Source organism: Corythoichthys intestinalis, chromosome 2, assembly GCF_030265065.1.
Source record: "Corythoichthys intestinalis isolate RoL2023-P3 chromosome 2, ASM3026506v1, whole genome shotgun sequence".
Taxonomy (NCBI): domain Eukaryota; kingdom Metazoa; phylum Chordata; class Actinopteri; order Syngnathiformes; family Syngnathidae; genus Corythoichthys; species Corythoichthys intestinalis.
The window spans coordinates 73,006,782-73,024,425 of NC_080396.1; the positions used below are offsets into that span (position 1 = coordinate 73,006,782).

The window sequence follows — 17,644 nt, forward strand, 5'->3', positions numbered from 1 at the left end:
ACCTGGATCAGCAGAGTTTCCACAGCGACCCGGAAGAGTCCTACTTGCGAGATCTGCCAGAATTTCCCTCCGTCGAGGAGTTCCCTTCCTTGGAGCACAACCTCCTCCACGTTCCGTCGGGACAAGGCGACAGATCTCAGGCGAGCGTTCCCGCCGAGGCCGAACCTTTGAGCCCCGCTAGCCTCCTCATCCAGCACCTGGCCTCCCCGCTTCACTTTGTAAACACTCACTTCAACGGCCACGGTAGACCGCCCGGCGAGGACGTGTCGGCGGGGGGCGGCCTGGAAACGGGAGCCGCCGTTAGCCGCGGCGCGCAACGCTCGCTCGAGGCTCTGAGCGAGGAGATTGTGAGCACGGCCATCTCCGCCGTGGTGCAGAACACTCTTTCGGCGCTGCTCCGCTCTAGCGAGGCCAGCGAGGAGCCCGCCCTGGCCGAATTCCTCCCTCGTCGATCCCCGCCGGACGTTACGGAGACTTTAACCCCGCCCGACGAGGACCCGGAAACGATAACTGCAGAGAGCGTCGCGGGTGACGACACCCTGGTTGCGACCGAGGAAGAAGATTTTGAGCTTCTGGACCAAAGTGAACTCGAGCAGGCGGACGAGGTCGCGTCGGGAGCTCAACATCAGTCGTAGTTTCTTCACCCTCTTGAATCCCTTTGGTTTTGTTTCTCGTTTCTCCATCAAACGCACCGCGACATCCCAAACGTTAGCGTCGGAATTAGCGCCGTAAGCAATTTGAATTTCAGACTGGCAGTGAAAGCTCGAGTTTTCAGTGTCGTTGACGGAGATAAATGTCCGAACTAGAACTAGCAAGAATGCCAGTTATAATGGTGATCGAATGAACGCCGCTAATCCCAAATGGATCGGACGTTCATCGCCGCTAACGCCTAGAAACCCGCCATAGATTGCATGCCACATTTACAGACGTACTAACCAGGTTCTATTGTCACGTTCGGGCTCGGAATGAACTCATTGGCTGCCGTTGACGGTGATGGATGAACCAGATCTTTAAAAATGTGCAATTTTTACATTTAGCGCATTGTAACTTTGCCGTATTAACTCTGATTCTTAGGAAACAGATCAACAACCGTTCTACTGTTGTAGTGCTGTACAATATGACGACATGTATCACCAAAACGAGATAAAACTTTCAACATTTTATGTCTGTCAGCGTCCTGCAGTGCAGTCTTTTGCCTGCAGATAGCGCCCAAATTGTGCAGACTTGCTACTTGCAGTTGTAATACCACCAATTGTCCTCAAGATGTCCCTAGTTAGCCAATTAGCTCATCCTGCCAACTGTATGTAATGCATGCAACACAATTGAAAATAGCAGTACTTCTAATGAGTACTTAATTCGTTCCATTTTCAATCTTAATGTATTTATGAAATGATAGCTTCATAAACAGCTGTCTTTAAAGTAGTATTTGAAGATATATTTACATTTGAGTAAAAGTATGTATGCTACTTTTGCTAAATCTGTTTACACTGGAAAGTTTTTGGTTCCAGCACTACTTGATGCATTTAACATTTGTATCATATGTAACATATCGTGATATATTTTGTTTTCCCCAAATTGCACAGCACTACACTATTGGAACGTCTTATGTTATTCCAGTCCAATTGAGTTGGACGTCTTACCACTGTCAACGGCACTGAAACTATGGCAGTGAATGAGTTAAAGGTGGAATTCATTCATTTCTCAATGTATCCTCGTGAATTGTATTTGTACTAACCTCCCACTTTACCAGCCTCTGTGTGTATATTGTAGAAAAAATTTAACAAAAACAGGGAAGGGGATTTGTATACTATGAAATATTCTGCATGTCAAACTTTGTTTTTTCAGCTGACGGCACAATGTGTGGGAGAGTTTCAGGTACCTTTTCAATACATGCCAACTGTAAATGAAAAACACTATTGAGAAGTTAACAGATTAATTTGTGTTCGGTGGTAGTGCACTTATAAAATAACCTCAGAATTTGTTAAACTGTTAAATCCATTTTATAAGTTGTTTTTCCCCCCCTCTTGGTTTGATCTTTTACTTCTTGAGACTATCAAAAAACAAGTTGAAGAAGGCAAGGAGGTACAGTATATTCAACAGGTCAATTGAACGATAACCCCCAAAATAAATGAGAGAATAAAAGAACAAACTGGAAAAATATGCACTAAGTTGTATTTTTGTTGTTTTCTTGAGTTGTCGTGTTGTTTTCTTGAGTTGTCGTCGTGGTCACCTCACCGGATATCTTGGCCCTGTGGAGGAAATTTGTTATTGGAGTAAGCAGAGGTGGGTACAGTAGCTTCAAATACTGTTACTAAAATAATACTACCGTAATTTTAAGACTAAAAGCCGCTACTTTTTTCCCCCCGTCATTTTGAATGCTGCAGTTTATAGTCCAGTGTGATTAATTTGTTTATTTGAGTTAATAGCAGGGGTGAAAGTGGGCCAGAACGGTCAGGAACGCAGTCCCGGAATAAGATTCAAAGGCGGAATGCTGTTCTGGTACACGGTGCTTTGATTCCAAAAATATGACGGCAACTGTCAAAACGCTATGGAAAAAAACAAAAATGCTAAGACGCATCTCCAAGAAGAAAACAATCTACCAACATCAAGATTTACATACACAAGTGTTAACAATAAGTGTAATAAAGTGCTTTTGTAGCGTAATCCATTTCCACCAATATCTATTTTTTTATTCCACCTACGGCATGAAGGTTTCCCCAGCTGCTCTAGTTATCCGAGTCTGACAATGATGAGTCACGTCAATGTGTGAATGCACCCAACAAAGCAAAACGCCTCGACTCATTTATCCGCTCAATTGGCTGACATACTGACATGTGATCAGCAGAGATAACGCTGATTGGTTCAAATGTGCATGTTTTCTGGAACAGCGAAAAAAAAGAATTGATGCAATAAAAAAAGGGCAATGCAAGATATAATGGATCAAATCTTTAAGAGCAACGACAGAGTTGAGGTGGCTTATTATCAAAATTTGTTTTATTTGGTCTGATGGGGAGGTTCAGAACATCTTAGCAGTCAATGTGCACTTTGGACTTATATTTGTTCATTTATGTTAGGCTACTTATTCATTCTCATGATTGAAATAAGTCAATGTTTGCGCAATCTTCAAAAAATATTCCATTTCACGCTGCATGATATAAGTCGTTTGTACTTATTTTTCTGAATGTATGTTACTTATATCTTTATTATTTTAAAAAAATGTAAATGTTTACATCACTTTATATTCAATTTTAATATACATCCTATGTTCTTAAGTAGTTAAAATTGAGATTTGGCATTTAGTATGTGAGGAAATGAGGGAAAATAAAAATTAGGAGATGAAGGTTGGGGTTATTGCTGTTTTTGTGAAGTTTTATTTTGCAAATCATTGAAAAAATACAATTTTGAATGAAAATCAGTTTTTGTATGTGTTATAGAAATAACTGTGCTAAAACAGTTTTCTTGCATTCCAGTAGTTGAAGAAGTTTGCCCCCCCTAAAGAAAAAAAATAAAAACCGTATTGGCCCGAATATAAGACGGCCCTGATTATAAGACCCCCCCCCCTTTTCAAGACTCAAGTTTGAAACAAGACTTTTTGAACACCAAATTAATTTTTATACAGAAAATTATTACAGTACATCCAAAACAAATGATTATAACAATATATTTGAGAGAAAAAGCATGTTATTTTGCCTCATTCAAATCTTAATATCTGAACATTTAAATATTTAAACTAAAGTGCAATCACAATCGTAAATGATTGGCTTCTGGTTTTTGAAATGTAAATAAACCAATCTCTTGTGATTAAACATCAAAATTGCCATAACTGCATTAAATATCAAAGTGAGGTCTAACTGTAACTGTACTCTTGAAACAAATCTGAATAAGGAAAAACAGTGCAATAAAATATTGCAAACTGGTTAAACTTCAGAGTAGCTGAGATCTGTCATGACAGAACATTACTCCTCAAGTTCAGCATTCGCTTCACTGATATCTGGCGCCATCTAGCGTCGTGAATGGGTATAATGTCTAAACCACGAATATAAGATGACCCACACTTTTTCAGTCTTATTTCAATGCAGAAAACACAGTCTTATATTCGGGCCAATATGGTAAATAAAATTTCTGGCTATGTGACGGCCTTCACGTCAGGGAGTTTCGGCAAGAAATTCTAGCCACTTTCACCCCTGGTTAATAGGTAACACTTTATCTGACAGCGGCGAATGACACTATCATGGGCATTGCTAAATGTTTCTGACAGATGTCATCTGGCAAAGTATGTTACCAACTCCATTTATGTTCAGCTCGGATCTTCTACATCCATTCAAAAGTGAGATAATTTACTGGATAGCACTAAATGACCTCTGTTATAAGCATTCATTAATGCTTATGACAGTGTCATGTTATGATTATGATGTCTAATGACAGTCTTATGGCGCCACTGTCAAATACCAAATACCATTGGTAGCAATAAATGAAACAACCAACATTAACTGAAGAAATAATTAGCACAGAACATGAATTCTGATTGTAATTTACATCTGTAGCGCTGCAATGCATGCTGGAGGCATGTTGGATGACAACAGTGTTGATAGCAGGTGGCAGGAGAGGTTGACTGTCTCCACCCAGGGAGCAGTGATGGCCAAAACTGCAGCCAATTGGTTCAAAGCTTCATGATAGTTCATTTGGTCATGATAGTCATATGATGCTGCTGTCAAATAAAGTGTTACCAGTTAATCTTTTGGTGTAAATATCCCATAGTACAGGGAGGACAGCTGCGGCTTATAGTCCAGTGCGGCGTATCAATGAACAATGCCGTTTTCGTGTCAAATTTGTTGGGTAGTGGCTAGGGGTGTAACGGTACACAAAAATCTCAATTCGGTACGTACCTCGGTTTTGAGGTCACGGTTCGGTTCATTTTCGGTACAGTAAGAAAACAAAATGCAAAATATAAATGTGCTAGTTTTTTATTCAACAATAGGAACATTAGCCTATACAAAGCTAGAATTCTGCTCAAAAAGTAACGGGTATTTAAAGATAATCCAACAACAATTTGCCTTTCAGACCCCGCGTATTGGTCAGAGAAAAGCAATCCCAATGACAAAGACTTTAACATGTATTTTACAAACGAAATGCCTCAATGAAACATTTTTTTTTTCTTATGAACGGTTTTCAAAAGCTTTATTGGTGGATTTTCTCAAGTTAAAGCGCCACATAGAAATTAATAAATTTAATTGTGTAAGCAGGATCTGTGTATTATTCTTATTATTTAATTACAGGTGTTTTAGCTCATTTCAATGTATTTTATTTAAATGGGCTATTATTTATTTTATTATGTATTTATATTTTACAAATGTGATGTAGTATTCATTTATATTGTATATTTTATGTTGTAAAACTTTAGTTCCTATGTGAATATTAGTTCCTACTTGTTCTGTTGTGGTAGGAGGGTTTTGTATTGAACACGGGACTGTGTTGGTTATTATTATAGACCCCAATCATGTGATGTCACAACTCCGCCCCCCTGACTGGTGCCACCATATTGTCCGTCAGCTCATCGTGTTTACATATTACCGCTACGTACATTCCTCCTATTACTCCGTGTTTTTCTGCTTGTCTAAGGAATCACCGCCTAGTAAACGAACCCAAAAACCTTCCTGACAATCGTTAACATTGATTAATCAAAATGGTGAAGGCATGTGTGGCGGTTGGTTGCAGTAACAGAGAAGATAAACGGTCATTTTAGTAGTTGCTGTGTGCCCATTGTTAAAAGGGCAAATCTCAAAAGCAGCACGGTTTGTTTATCTCTGTCCATGAAGCCGTTACACAGCGGCAAAAACATCAATATGATGCCAACATCGCAGACATCATCAGACGGAGACTACGAAGCTCGTCGCCACGGTCGCGCAGCAAGAAGGTAAGCGCAACAACAGATGTTGTGCCGAAAAATAGCCGCCCTGCGTGAAATGTCCCCCCTGACGGGAGCGCCCACACGGAAACGACTTTCTTGTATCGTGAATATGTATTATTTTACTCTGCTTGAACTAATAAATGTCATACCTGTGTGATTGTCATTGGGATATGGTCGTGAAAACCTGTAGACTAATACATTTCTGTTCAAAGATGGTTATGATGCCCAGTCCACGATTTGTTACTAAAATACAGTAGTAATATATTGTGAAATTTAATTATGTAAAACTGATCTTACAGTCGTAAATCCATTACTGTAATGCGTCCATGAAAACATTTGATGTTTTCACGTAAATAAAGCGATAAATAAGCGCTACGTCGGGGGGGACATTACACGCGGGGCAGCTATTTTTCGGCACACACCGGCCCATTGTCGATCAAGTTTCATTTTACAATCATGACAACGGTGACCAAATGTTGGTTTGTATTCAGGCCGGTGCCGATTTTGGGTACCCGACTCCTCATCGTGACAACAACTGGAGTGTGATTGGAAATTTTGTGGTCTCAGGACGAGCTCTGACGCACGGGACGGGACCGGAGGAGGAAACATTGGTTTGGGCATCAAATATGGATCTGGCGACCGGATCGACCGAAGCTTTTTCAAATAAAGGCTTTTATGCAACTCATCCAATGAGTTTACAGCGTCTGAAAGCACCGGGGCTTCCATAATTTGTAAGTGAATCCACCTTTAGAAACTACGATCATTGACAATACGGACACACAATGACGGACAATATGGCGGCACAATACAGCGATCACGTGATTGTGTGACGTTGGTGATTGGGGTCAATAGCAGAGAAGACGGCAGTAAATCAACAAAGACAAGTCAATTGTGCCCCAATCTACCACTCAAGAGATCTGATGGACTCAAAAAGTGGGTTACGATTGCATATTAGTTTGAAAATCGACCGGATCCACTGTATTTTTATACGAGTGACTTCCGGTCTGCCCGTTCCTAGCTAGTAGTATTGACGCAAGAGGGCCGCGTCTCCCGTCAAATAATAAACTCTGCCGTTCTTTTCGAGTGCGTCGCGTTGAGCCGCTTCTGGGATGCATCTAACACCTTGCCGCACTGCGACTGGTGTGCATTGGCTGATTGACTCTAACGCCCGCGTTTCACTGCGTTCTCGCGGCGGCCACGTTATTGACGTTTCTGAGTGATATACTGTTCTACTGTGTTGGTCCTCATTATAGTAGAGAAGACGGAGTACATACAATCTACACAAAGAAACTGTAACCCGATCGACTCACAGCCTCGAATAGTAGGGTTATATTACGTCAGAAACTCGTTCGGTATGCGTCCGTTCCGAACTGAGCACTACGAACCGAAACGGTTCAATACTATTACATGTACCGTTACACCCTTAGTAGTGGCTTATAGTGAAGTGTGCCTTATAGTGCGAAAATTATGGTATTTGACATTTTTGACACTACAGATTACCGTCAGTCAAATCGTTTTATTACATCGTGACAACTGACTTTAACTCATGGTGAGTGCGCGTTAAAAATTCCTTACAAGCGTAGGGTTGAAACTCAGAACATAGACACTATGTCAAATGGTTTAAATTTTACGGTGCTTTAAAGACACGACGTAATTGAACGGGCCGGCGTGATCACAAGACTTCCGACTGCAAGCTTTTGTGTGGTCATGTGAATATTGTTGCGACATCAGGTTGATTTGGCGGAAAACACTCAGGTGACATGAAGTTCCGCTCTAAGACCCCCAGTTTGGCCAGAATTCAAAATTGTCCTATAAACATGTGTGATACATCATTGGAAAGCTTAAAATCTCAATTTTCTGGGGGAAGAAACATTTTGAACATGAGGGCATTTTTTTTTTTTTTTTTTTAATTTTTTAAACAGCAAAACCCTAACTGGAGGTGAGAGCACGCGAGAGCAGAATTAAAGACGCCTTGATTTTAACGAGATATTATCGTGTACTTACCTTGTTTCGAGCCAAAAACTCCATATAACACGTATCCTCGCGTGTCAAAACACAGATGTGAATGGCCACAACTGGATTTTTTCGGGTTTTTATGGGTGAAACATGGTAATATAACAGGGGTCGCGATGCAGAAATCAAAGACGTCAAGGAGATTTTCATTTTCATATATTTACCCTTTAAACGTTTTTTTTTCTCCAATTTTTCTTTGTTTGGATCGATTATTTATCATCTAAAATATTGGGGGAAATGCGACGATAACGAAAAATATACAATTAAACGATAGTTATGAGGTAGCTATCCGTGACTTTTTTACAGACGCCAATTTTTTCATTGTGGCGTAATTTGTTTTAAACTTTAAAATATGCGAGTAAATATTCTTTTAAAGTCGTCTTTTTTTTTTTTTTTTTCAAAATGAAATATTAGACATCAATTAATGTTTCTAAGCGAAAAATGACAGACATTTTGAATAATAAATATAATTACTTGCCTTCTTTTTACGGCTGGGTTGAAACAAAAGCAGTTGCCGACGTCTGTAAACGAGGGTTTTCAGTGTAAAACGGACAAATTAAAAATAGTTCGGGGACTTAATGTGCCATGAATCGGCTATGGCAGCATATAGACATATTGTTCTATCAGGCACAACATTTCTTTTGGCTTAAAATACAGCAGTTTATTTTATAGAGGGGTGCGAGAGCAGAAACTGCTTTTTCAGCCTTGTCTGTGTTTTCCACCATATATATACGTATATATTTCCCTCCCCTATCTTTTTCCATTTTCAAAATTTTTTGAAAACGCTCCAGGAAGCCACTAGGGCAGCACTAAAGAGCCGCATGCGGCTCTAGAGCCGCGGGTTGCTGACCTCTGGTATAATGGAGTCGGGATTATTGTTGCGACGTTGAAGTTGCTGAAACTGGTAGAGCCAATGTGGCCATGTCTGGTTAAAATAAAGTCAAATCTAATATGTCTAGTCAAGAGGAAAAATTGTAAAGACTATTGTAGCGGAGTAAGGAGTAGCGTGTCTTCTTCACAAATCTACTCAAGTAAAAAGCATAGCGTGGTAAAACTACTCTTAGAAGTACATTTTTCTCCAAAAGTTACTCAGGTAAATGTAACGTACTTGCATTACTGGGAGTGAGGTACATAAAAGAGTTTTATTTTGTGTAGGCTAACCTGAGTTGACTTGCAGAAAGGTCAAGTTTGTGTTTCAGATCGTCTCCGACTGTAAGGCCGGGCAGCGCCGACCATCGACCGTTCTTAAAGACCACCGGCACCGAAAGGACGACGTCGGTCGGAAGGTCGTAAAGGTCTGCCGGTTGAGCAGAGGTTTGTGGTCATTAAATTGCGGGCGAACAGGATCAAAACATAAATCAATAACCAATCAGTGATCAAATTTAGCGCTTATTTTGGTAGTCAAATCGTAGGGCTTGGCAACCTTTAACATTAAAAGCGCTGTTTCGACCCAGTTTCCACAGAAAAGACCAATGGGAGGAGACTCATGTGGCGCAAAGACTCGTAGGGACCATGACTTTACATAGTTGTTGCATTTATGATATGTGTGAGTTAACTATGTGTATACCCACAAGTCTTTCCACCAGTGAAAGGCGCAAAAGCGTGTAGGAACGCCTTCCGAAGTGCAACCATGATTTTACTGAGTTGGTGAAATGATGGCCTACGTTTGTGTTCTGTTCACAAACACAAAACAGCGAGGTTAATTTAACTCAAGTGCCAAATTTTAATTTTTTTCAGTGTCCAAAACCTCTTTTTGAACATATTAGTCAATGTTTTCTTTTTACCAATATTGTTTTAATTAAAAAACTCTTATATTTGCTTTTGTTTGAACCAACTGGTACTCAAGTAATCGTTTATATTGTTGACCTTAAAATTGTCCAGTCAATATTCTCTTTTTAGATGTTTTATATATTTTTTACTCAAGAAAATAATACCAAATAAAAATTCAATAGTATATAATTATTATTAAGTCTTCAGTCATTTTAACGTTTTTATTTATTTATTTATTTTTATGAAAAACAATATTAAATATATTAAATATAATATAATAATATTAAATATTCATGAATTGGACATCCACTGCCGTCATTGGCAGCTAATGAGTTAGCTTAGACACTAGTCTAGTGGAAAATTTTGGTAGCAACCCGCTGGTTTCTTCATAAAACAACCAAAACAACATCTTTTTAAACTGTCGCAGTGGTACCTCTACTTAAGAACGTCTCTACATACATAATTTTCAGGTTAAGACACGTCTCAACGGGAAAATATGGCCTCTTGTTATGAAAGGCAAAAACACAGTATGGCTAGTATTCGCAGCTCACAGAGTTTACTGAATGTAACATGCTCGGCCATTGGCTATTGCCTAGCATTCCTGGCATCCAGTTGGCTAAGAGGGACCGCTTCTGTATGTGTATGTGGATATCCTAGCGTCCTTTTCATTCGCTTCTCATGTTCCGACAGCTTTACAAGAGTGTTCTAACTTTTGTTCTTTATTCTTGGTTTCTTACATGATACACAACTCAAATTTTATGTTTATTATGTAATAATTTAATTTTAACATGTATTTCATATACTGTATGTTTAGATGCATTTTTATGCATTATAAAAGATTTATGTCTGAATTTGGGGGGGCTTCGAAAGGATTAGGGCATTTACATGGAAAACGCGTCTCTACTTACTGAATTTTCAAGTAAGAAAGTACTTCCAGAACCAATTAATTTTGTAGGTAGAGGTACCACTGTATACCGATTCTTGGCAGGAGCATATCGATAGCCTGTGGTGATCAAAAAGTATTGCCATATATCACCATATCGATATATTGTCATACTCCTACTATGCACATACAGTGAAGAAAATAAGTATTTCAACTTCCTGCAGGTTTTGTAAGCTCTCCCACTTACAAATGATGGGCGGGTTTGAAATGTTCATGGTAGCCTTCTTGTCCACTATGAGAGACAATCTAAAGGGGAAAAAATCCAGAAATCACAGTGTATGATTTTTTAAAACAATTTATTTGAATTATAATGCTTCAAATAAGTATTTGAACACCTGTTGATTAGCTAGAATTGTAAGCCTCAAATGCCCGTTGGTCGCCTTTAAAAAACCAACGAATAAGTGGAGGTAGACTTTTTGAGTTTACCTGTTTGAGGCAGTAAGTTGCATATAAACACCCGTCCACCCCATACAATCAGGAAGACTCCAATTACTAACATTGCCGAGACCAAAGAGCTGTCTAAAGACACCAGAGACTGAATTGTAGACCCTGTACAAGGCTGGAAAGGGTTAGGGGGTAATTGCCAAGCAGCTTGGTGATATAAGATCCACTGTTGGGAGCAATTAAAGTGTATCACAAAAGTGAGTACACGCCTTGCATCTCTGCAGATATTTAAGTATATCTTTTCATTGGACAACACTGACAAAATGACAATGAAAAGTAGTCTGTGTGCAGCTTGTATAATAGAGTTCATTTATTTTCCCCTCAAAATACCTTAAAATATAGCAATTAATATCTAAACCACTGGCAACAAAAGTGAGTGCATCCCTTAGAAACTACGTACATCCCTAAATGTCCAAATTGAGTACTACTTGTCATTTTCCCTACAAAATGTCATGTGACTCGTTACAGGAGTGATGCCAGCATTGATGCAGAGATTGAGACGCTACATCAAATTGGTGTGCATTAAGCCTGAACGATATATCGTTTAAACATCGCCATCGCGATGTGCGCATGCGCGATAGTCCCATCGCAAAGACGTGCGATATATATTTTTTTTTTTTTCCCAATCCACAAACCTTTGTTCTGTTTCATTTGCTCGCACAGCCTCTCTCACCCCCTTTCCCAGCTCCCAGTCACTGCGGCACTTGCTTATTAAAGTTAACGATGGCTTTGATCTGGCCAAAGAAGCCGGGCAGCAATCTGTCAATCATCGTTTAACTTGTTAAACAGTTTCTGCAAGGAAGCGCGGGCTGGAATGAATGTGTGTGTGTCTGTGGGGGGGAGAATGTGGACACGTTCGAGACATATAAAATAAATGCCAGAAGTGATTATGAGGAGTTTGTAATTTCTACATGTCACTCCAAGAGTCACAGCCATGTTAGGTAAACAGAAGCATTTAATAAAGCCAAGCATTTTTCTACTACAGGACGTTATTCTTGTTTAAAAATGATTCAGTGGGACAGTTATGTTTAAAACTGATCATAATTATTACATTTGAAATGCTTAAAAACCATTATTAATATATATATATATATATATATATATATATATATATATATATATATATATATATATATATATATTTTTTTTTTTTTTTTTTTTAAATCATACTTTAGGGGAAAAAATGACACAAAACATGTCTTATATGTATCTCTTTCCAGTGCTAGATCTGAATAAATACATTGAGCACACACACACATACACACACACAAACGGGGGGGGGGGCGTGTATGCGCTACTTCGCGGTTTTTCCACTTATAGCGGCGGGTTCTGGTCCCTATTAACCGCGAAAAACGATGGAATACTGTACACTGGGGTCATGATGAGTCATCCAAAGTCTTTCCAAACAGTTATTCAAGTCATCTATATATTTTTTTTAATATTGCAATATAATATTGCAATATATCGCAAACCCCCCAAAAATCGCAGCAATAGTTTTTTCCAATATAGTTCAGGCCTAGTGTGCATGGCTGTCACCCCAGGAGGAAGCCTCTTCTGAAGACGGTACACAAGAAAGCTCGTCCGTCTCATCAGACCATACGACAAAGTTCCAGTTGTTGACATGTCTTCAGCAAACTGCTTGCGGGCTTTCTTGTGCACCGTCTTCAGAAGAGGCGTCCTCCTGGGGTGACAGCCATGCACACCAATTTGATGTAGAGTGCTGCGTATGGTCTGAGCACTAACAGTCTGACCCCCCACCTCTTCAATCTCTGCAGCAATGCTGACAGCACTCCTGTAACGAGTCACATGACATTTTGGAGGGAAAATGACGAGCAGTACTCAATTTGGACATTTACGGATGTACGTAGTTTCTAAGGGGTGTACTCATTTTTGTTGCAAGGGGTTTAGATATTAATGGCTATATTTTGAGTTATTTTGAGGGGAAAATAAATTAACTCTATTATGTAAGCTGAACACAGACTACTTTAATTTTGTCAAAGTGTCATTTTGTCAGTGTTGTCCCATGAAAAGATATACTTAAATATCTGCAGAAATGCGAGGGCTGTACTCACTTTTTTGATACACTGTATTAAAAAAATGGAAGAAGCCCAACATGACTGTCAATCTCCCTCTGACTGGGGCCCCATGCAAGATCTACCTTTTAGGGCAGGGGTCAGTTTGTAACAGAAAAAGTGTGACGATTGCAGGAGTGCCTAAATGTAAAAAATTATTGTTTTTCGGAAAGCTACAATCAAATAACCCTTTCTGGATTCTTCACAGAACAAAAGTAAATAAAGCAACAATAATAATATAATATGATATAATAATAATAAATAATAATAACACTATTAATTAAATAGATAATAACCAAATAACCCTCTCTGAGTTCTTCACAGAAAAAGGCCAGGGGGCCGGACCAAATGTGGACGCAGGCCGTATCCGGCCCATGGGCCGTAGTTTGGGGACCCCTGTTGTAGGGTCTCAATGATCCTAAGAACGGTGAGGAATCAGCCAATAACTACACAGGAGGACCTGGTCAATGACCTGAAAGAAGCTGGGACCACCATTCCAAGGGTACTATTGGTAATACAGTAAGACGTCATGGTTCAAAAATCATGCATGGAACGGAAGGTTCCCCTGCTTAAACCAACGCATGTCCTGGCTCGTTTTAAGTTTGCCAATGACCATTTGGATGATCCAGAGGAGTCAAGGGAGAATTTCCTGTGGTCATATGAGATTAAAATGGAACTTTTTTCTGGAACTTAATTCTACTGATAGTGTTTAGAGGAAGAAGAATGGCTGAGTACCATTCCAAGAACACCATCCCTACTGTGAAGAATAGGGGTGGTAGCATCATGCTTTGGTGGTGTTTTTCTGCACATTGGACTGGATAACTGCACTATATTAAGGAGAGGATGGCCAGGGCCATGTATTGTGTGCATAACCTCCTTCCCTCACTTAGAGCATTGAAAATGGGTCGTGACTGGGTCTTCCAACATGACAATGGCCTGAAGCAGACAGCCAGAATTACCAAGTAGTGGCTTCATAAAAAGCATATCAAGGTTCTGCAGGGGCTTAGCCAGTCCCCAGACCCAAACCCAATAGAAAATCTTTGGTGGAAGCTCAAACTCTGTGTTTCTCAGTGACAGCCCAGAACCTGATTGATCTAGAGAAGATCTGTGTGGAGCAGTGGTGCAAAATCCCTGCTGCAATCTGTGCAAACCTGGTGAAAAGTTAACAGAAATGTTTGACCTCTGTAATTGTAATCAAAGGCTGCCGTACCAAATATTTACAGTGATTTTCTAAGGTGTTCAAATACTTCTTTGCAGCAGAATAATACAAATAAATTGTTAAAAAAACTGTGATTTCGGGATTTTGTTTTAGATTGTCTCTCACAGTGGACAAGCACCTACCATGAAAATTTCAAAACCGCCTATCATTTCTCAGTGGGAGAACTTAGTTTTAACTTATTTTCCTCACTGTAATGGTTTGTGGAAGTAGCATCTAAGTGAACAGACTTCTCTGTCTTCCTTCAATGCATCACCTGTGCACAAGATCCCCACAGAGAACATTTGAGTGGGAGCGGAGGTTCCGTTCCAGGCCTTTAGAAGAGTGAGGATCCCATTGGCAGTCGACATGTCCGCCCCATGACCGGTCTTTGAAATGACGGCTGCCTCCTGACTGCGCACAATTTCTTGGTAGTCCTTCTCTACCCATTCCCTAAATGAACGCAGGGCAAAAGTTGGGTTGGTTTGGGAAAGATCGCGTTGGTCTGTAGAGCAAATTTTGAGGTTCTCGGTGTTGGACTGTGAAAAGTCTTGGTGCTGTTGAGTTACAGTCTTTGTGTCGTTTCAGTCTTGAATCACTAGTCTCAGTTTGTCTTGGTCATGGTTTAGTCTCGGACTTCACTTCTAAAACTCTTGGACTAGTGTTGTATCGGTCGCGAACGATTCGTTCTTTTTGAACGAATTGTTTGGGTGAACGAGACCGAACTAATCACCATCTGCACTGATTCGTTCTATGAAGTTGGTGGCGCTTGTTCGCTGCGTGGGAGGGCGTTGAGCAAGCGGCAGCGTCTTCTGACATCGCACACGACCAATCAGACGCCAGCCTCATCGTGGGCAGGGGAGGGAGCGGAAACAGAATCATGGCGTATGTCACTCATTTCCACGTGTGGCCAATAAGCAGCCAGCGTGCAGGCAGGGGGGAAAGACTGAGTTTTGTCACTTCCCGTTCAGTGATTCGGTCCTCCGGTTCCTGACCTAGCTTGCTGCTAACTTGACTTTCCAGTAATGACTATGCGGTGAACGAGTCATAAAATGAAAGGAAACGACTTTGTCACATATTTGTTAACGTGGAGCCTATCAAATGCTGCTCAAAAAGACAAAAACACCACACAAATCTAGCGAGCATGGTTTAGTGTTCTACTTTTCTCAACAGACTCGGGACTGTGCCTATGACGATATACTATCAAATTTACAGTAATTTAAAACACACGTAGCTACGAGGCAAACAAAACCTGAGCTGCGGTCGCGTGACGGCAGTGAAGCGGGCAGAGAACTGTCACTATATGGAGGCTTCATGGCAGCGATATGTACCTCATATGTGCACAGAAAAAAAATAATATTTAGTATGATCACCATAATACTGATTTGCAATGAAACTGTATATACATGTCAATTTTTTCCGAGGGTTTTTTTTTTTTTTCGTGTCAGAGGGTGTCGGTTGGTTTGACAAATTATGTCAATCCGTCCATCTTGTGCTACTCAAGCGCCCCAAAAACAAAGCGCGCGGACACGGGAGATGTCGCAATATGTCTACATTTTTCTTAACAGACTAATAAGAGTAGAAAGGCGAAATCATAAAGCAAACAATTATTTCTCGTCAGCATTTGACGATCTGAGATGCGGGGACGACAGGGGAGCTGACCGGATTATTTTATTTATTAATACCAGTGCAAAAATTCAAAACGATCATCTTAATAATAAAAAACAAAAATACAACAGAGCGAGAGGTTAATATGATGTGTTGGCCGTTCCATAATTAGAAATTAAACTTTCGATTTATTTTTATTTTCGTGACAGCAAGCATGCCGCGTTGGCTGTTAGCAGCAGCATTGTATATGTGAGCAAGATCATGCTAAAGAAAGTCCGTGCGCCCCCGACCCCAAACCCCGACTTCCCCCTCAAAAGGAAAATGTTCAACCGTGTCCTAATTCGAAATGCAAGCACGAGCCATGACTTTGAGCCCATAGAACTAGGACAGACGACGCGGAAGTCCTCCCTCGCTTTTGCAGCAGCGGGAGGGAGACGAGGCTGTCTCTGAGAGCAGAATGATATCGCCTGTCACTCATTTCTGAAACTACGACGAGTGGTCAATGTGCAAGAGAGGGAGGGACCAAGCAATGTCACTTCCCGTTCAGTTATACTGCGAAGCGGTCTTTGGTGATTCGTTCGGCAACGTCACTTCCCGTTCACTAACCGAACGATTCATTTGGGTGGGGAGGGAGATGAGGGGGGCGAACGATTCGTTGAACGATTCGTTTGAACGAATCGTTTTACTGAACGAACCGGAATGGATTCGTTTACTCAAGTGAACGACAGATCCCGTCACTATCTTGGACTTGACCTGTTCTCGATGAGTTATTGTCTTTGTCTCGTCTCAGTCTGAGCTTTTTTTGGTCTTGAAAAAGTCTTGTTCTCTGCTTGTCGCTGTCTTGTTTCGGTTTGTCTCAGTCGCAGTCTTGTCTCAGTCTAAAAGTCTTGGTGTAGTCATGTTCTCGATAAATGATAATCTTTGGGTCTCAGGGTCGTTGGGTCTTAGTCTTATCTCAACTTCAACTCCCAAATGTTTTGGTCTTAATGAGTGAGTTAGGTCTTCATCTTGTTTCAGTTTCGACTCAAAGGTTTTGGCCTTGTCTTCATATTGACTTGTCTTGGTTGTGGTCTAGTCTCAGTTTTGACTTTTAAAAGTCCTGGACATGTCTCGTTCATCAATGAGGGATGGTCTTGTCACATGTCAGTCTCGGCTTTCTTGGCCTCGTCTCCGTTTTGACTCGTGAAATCTCGGTCTTGTCCCTGTTTGGCTTGTCTCGTTCGTGGTTTAGTCTCGGTTTTGACTTCCAAAAGTCCCGGATATGTCTTGTTCATCAATGAGTGATGGTTTTTGTCGCATTTTAGTTTGGCTTTTCTTAGTCTTGATTTGCAAAAATCTAAGTCTTTATCTTATCTCTGATTTGACTTGTCTTGTTCATGGTCCAGTCTCAATTTAGACTCTCAAAAGTCTTGGTCTTGTCTTTTTTTGATTAACTTATGGTTTTATCTCTGCCTCGTCCCGTCTTGGGCTTGTCTCCGTCTCGACTCCCAAAATTCTTGATATCATTGAGTTATAGTTTTGGTTTTGTTACAATCCCAGCTCGTCTCGTCTGTGGTCTGGTCTCAGTCTTCAATTCTAAGAGGCCTGAACTTGTCTTGTTCTTGATTATTCATAGTCTTTGTCTCATCTCAGTCTAGGCTTTTCTTGGTCTCGCAAAATTCTTGTTCTCAGCTTGTCTCTGTCTTGTTTCT

The 17,644-nt window shown here is 40.4% G+C and overlaps 2 protein-coding genes across 6 annotated transcripts in view; one reads left to right on the forward strand and one right to left on the reverse strand.

Moving 5' to 3' along the window:
• The window catches only part of retreg2 (reticulophagy regulator family member 2), a 34,271-nt gene extending 30,920 nt beyond the window's left edge, over nt 1-3,351 (forward strand). Inside the window, exon 9 of the mRNA XM_057819269.1 lies at nt 1-3,351. Within this exon, the coding sequence (XP_057675252.1) occupies nt 1-635 (635 nt within the window). The 3' untranslated portion in view covers nt 636-3,351.
• mdh1b (malate dehydrogenase 1B, NAD (soluble)) overlaps nt 1,489-17,644 on the reverse strand; it is a 27,204-nt gene continuing 11,048 nt past the window's right edge. For 2 of the 5 annotated variants that reach the window (XM_057819282.1, XM_057819299.1), the window contains 3 exons: nt 14,623-14,798; nt 9,083-9,218; nt 1,490-2,249 (listed from right to left, as the gene is read on the reverse strand). In XM_057819282.1, coding sequence (XP_057675265.1) covers nt 2,165-2,249; nt 9,083-9,218; nt 14,623-14,798 — 397 coding nt within the window. In that variant the 3' untranslated portion in view covers nt 1,490-2,164. Of the gene's footprint in view, nt 2,250-9,082; nt 9,219-14,622; nt 14,799-17,644 lie in introns of all 5 variants that reach the window. The other 3 variants (XM_057819308.1, XM_057819290.1, XM_057819295.1) reach the window with 3 other exon arrangements.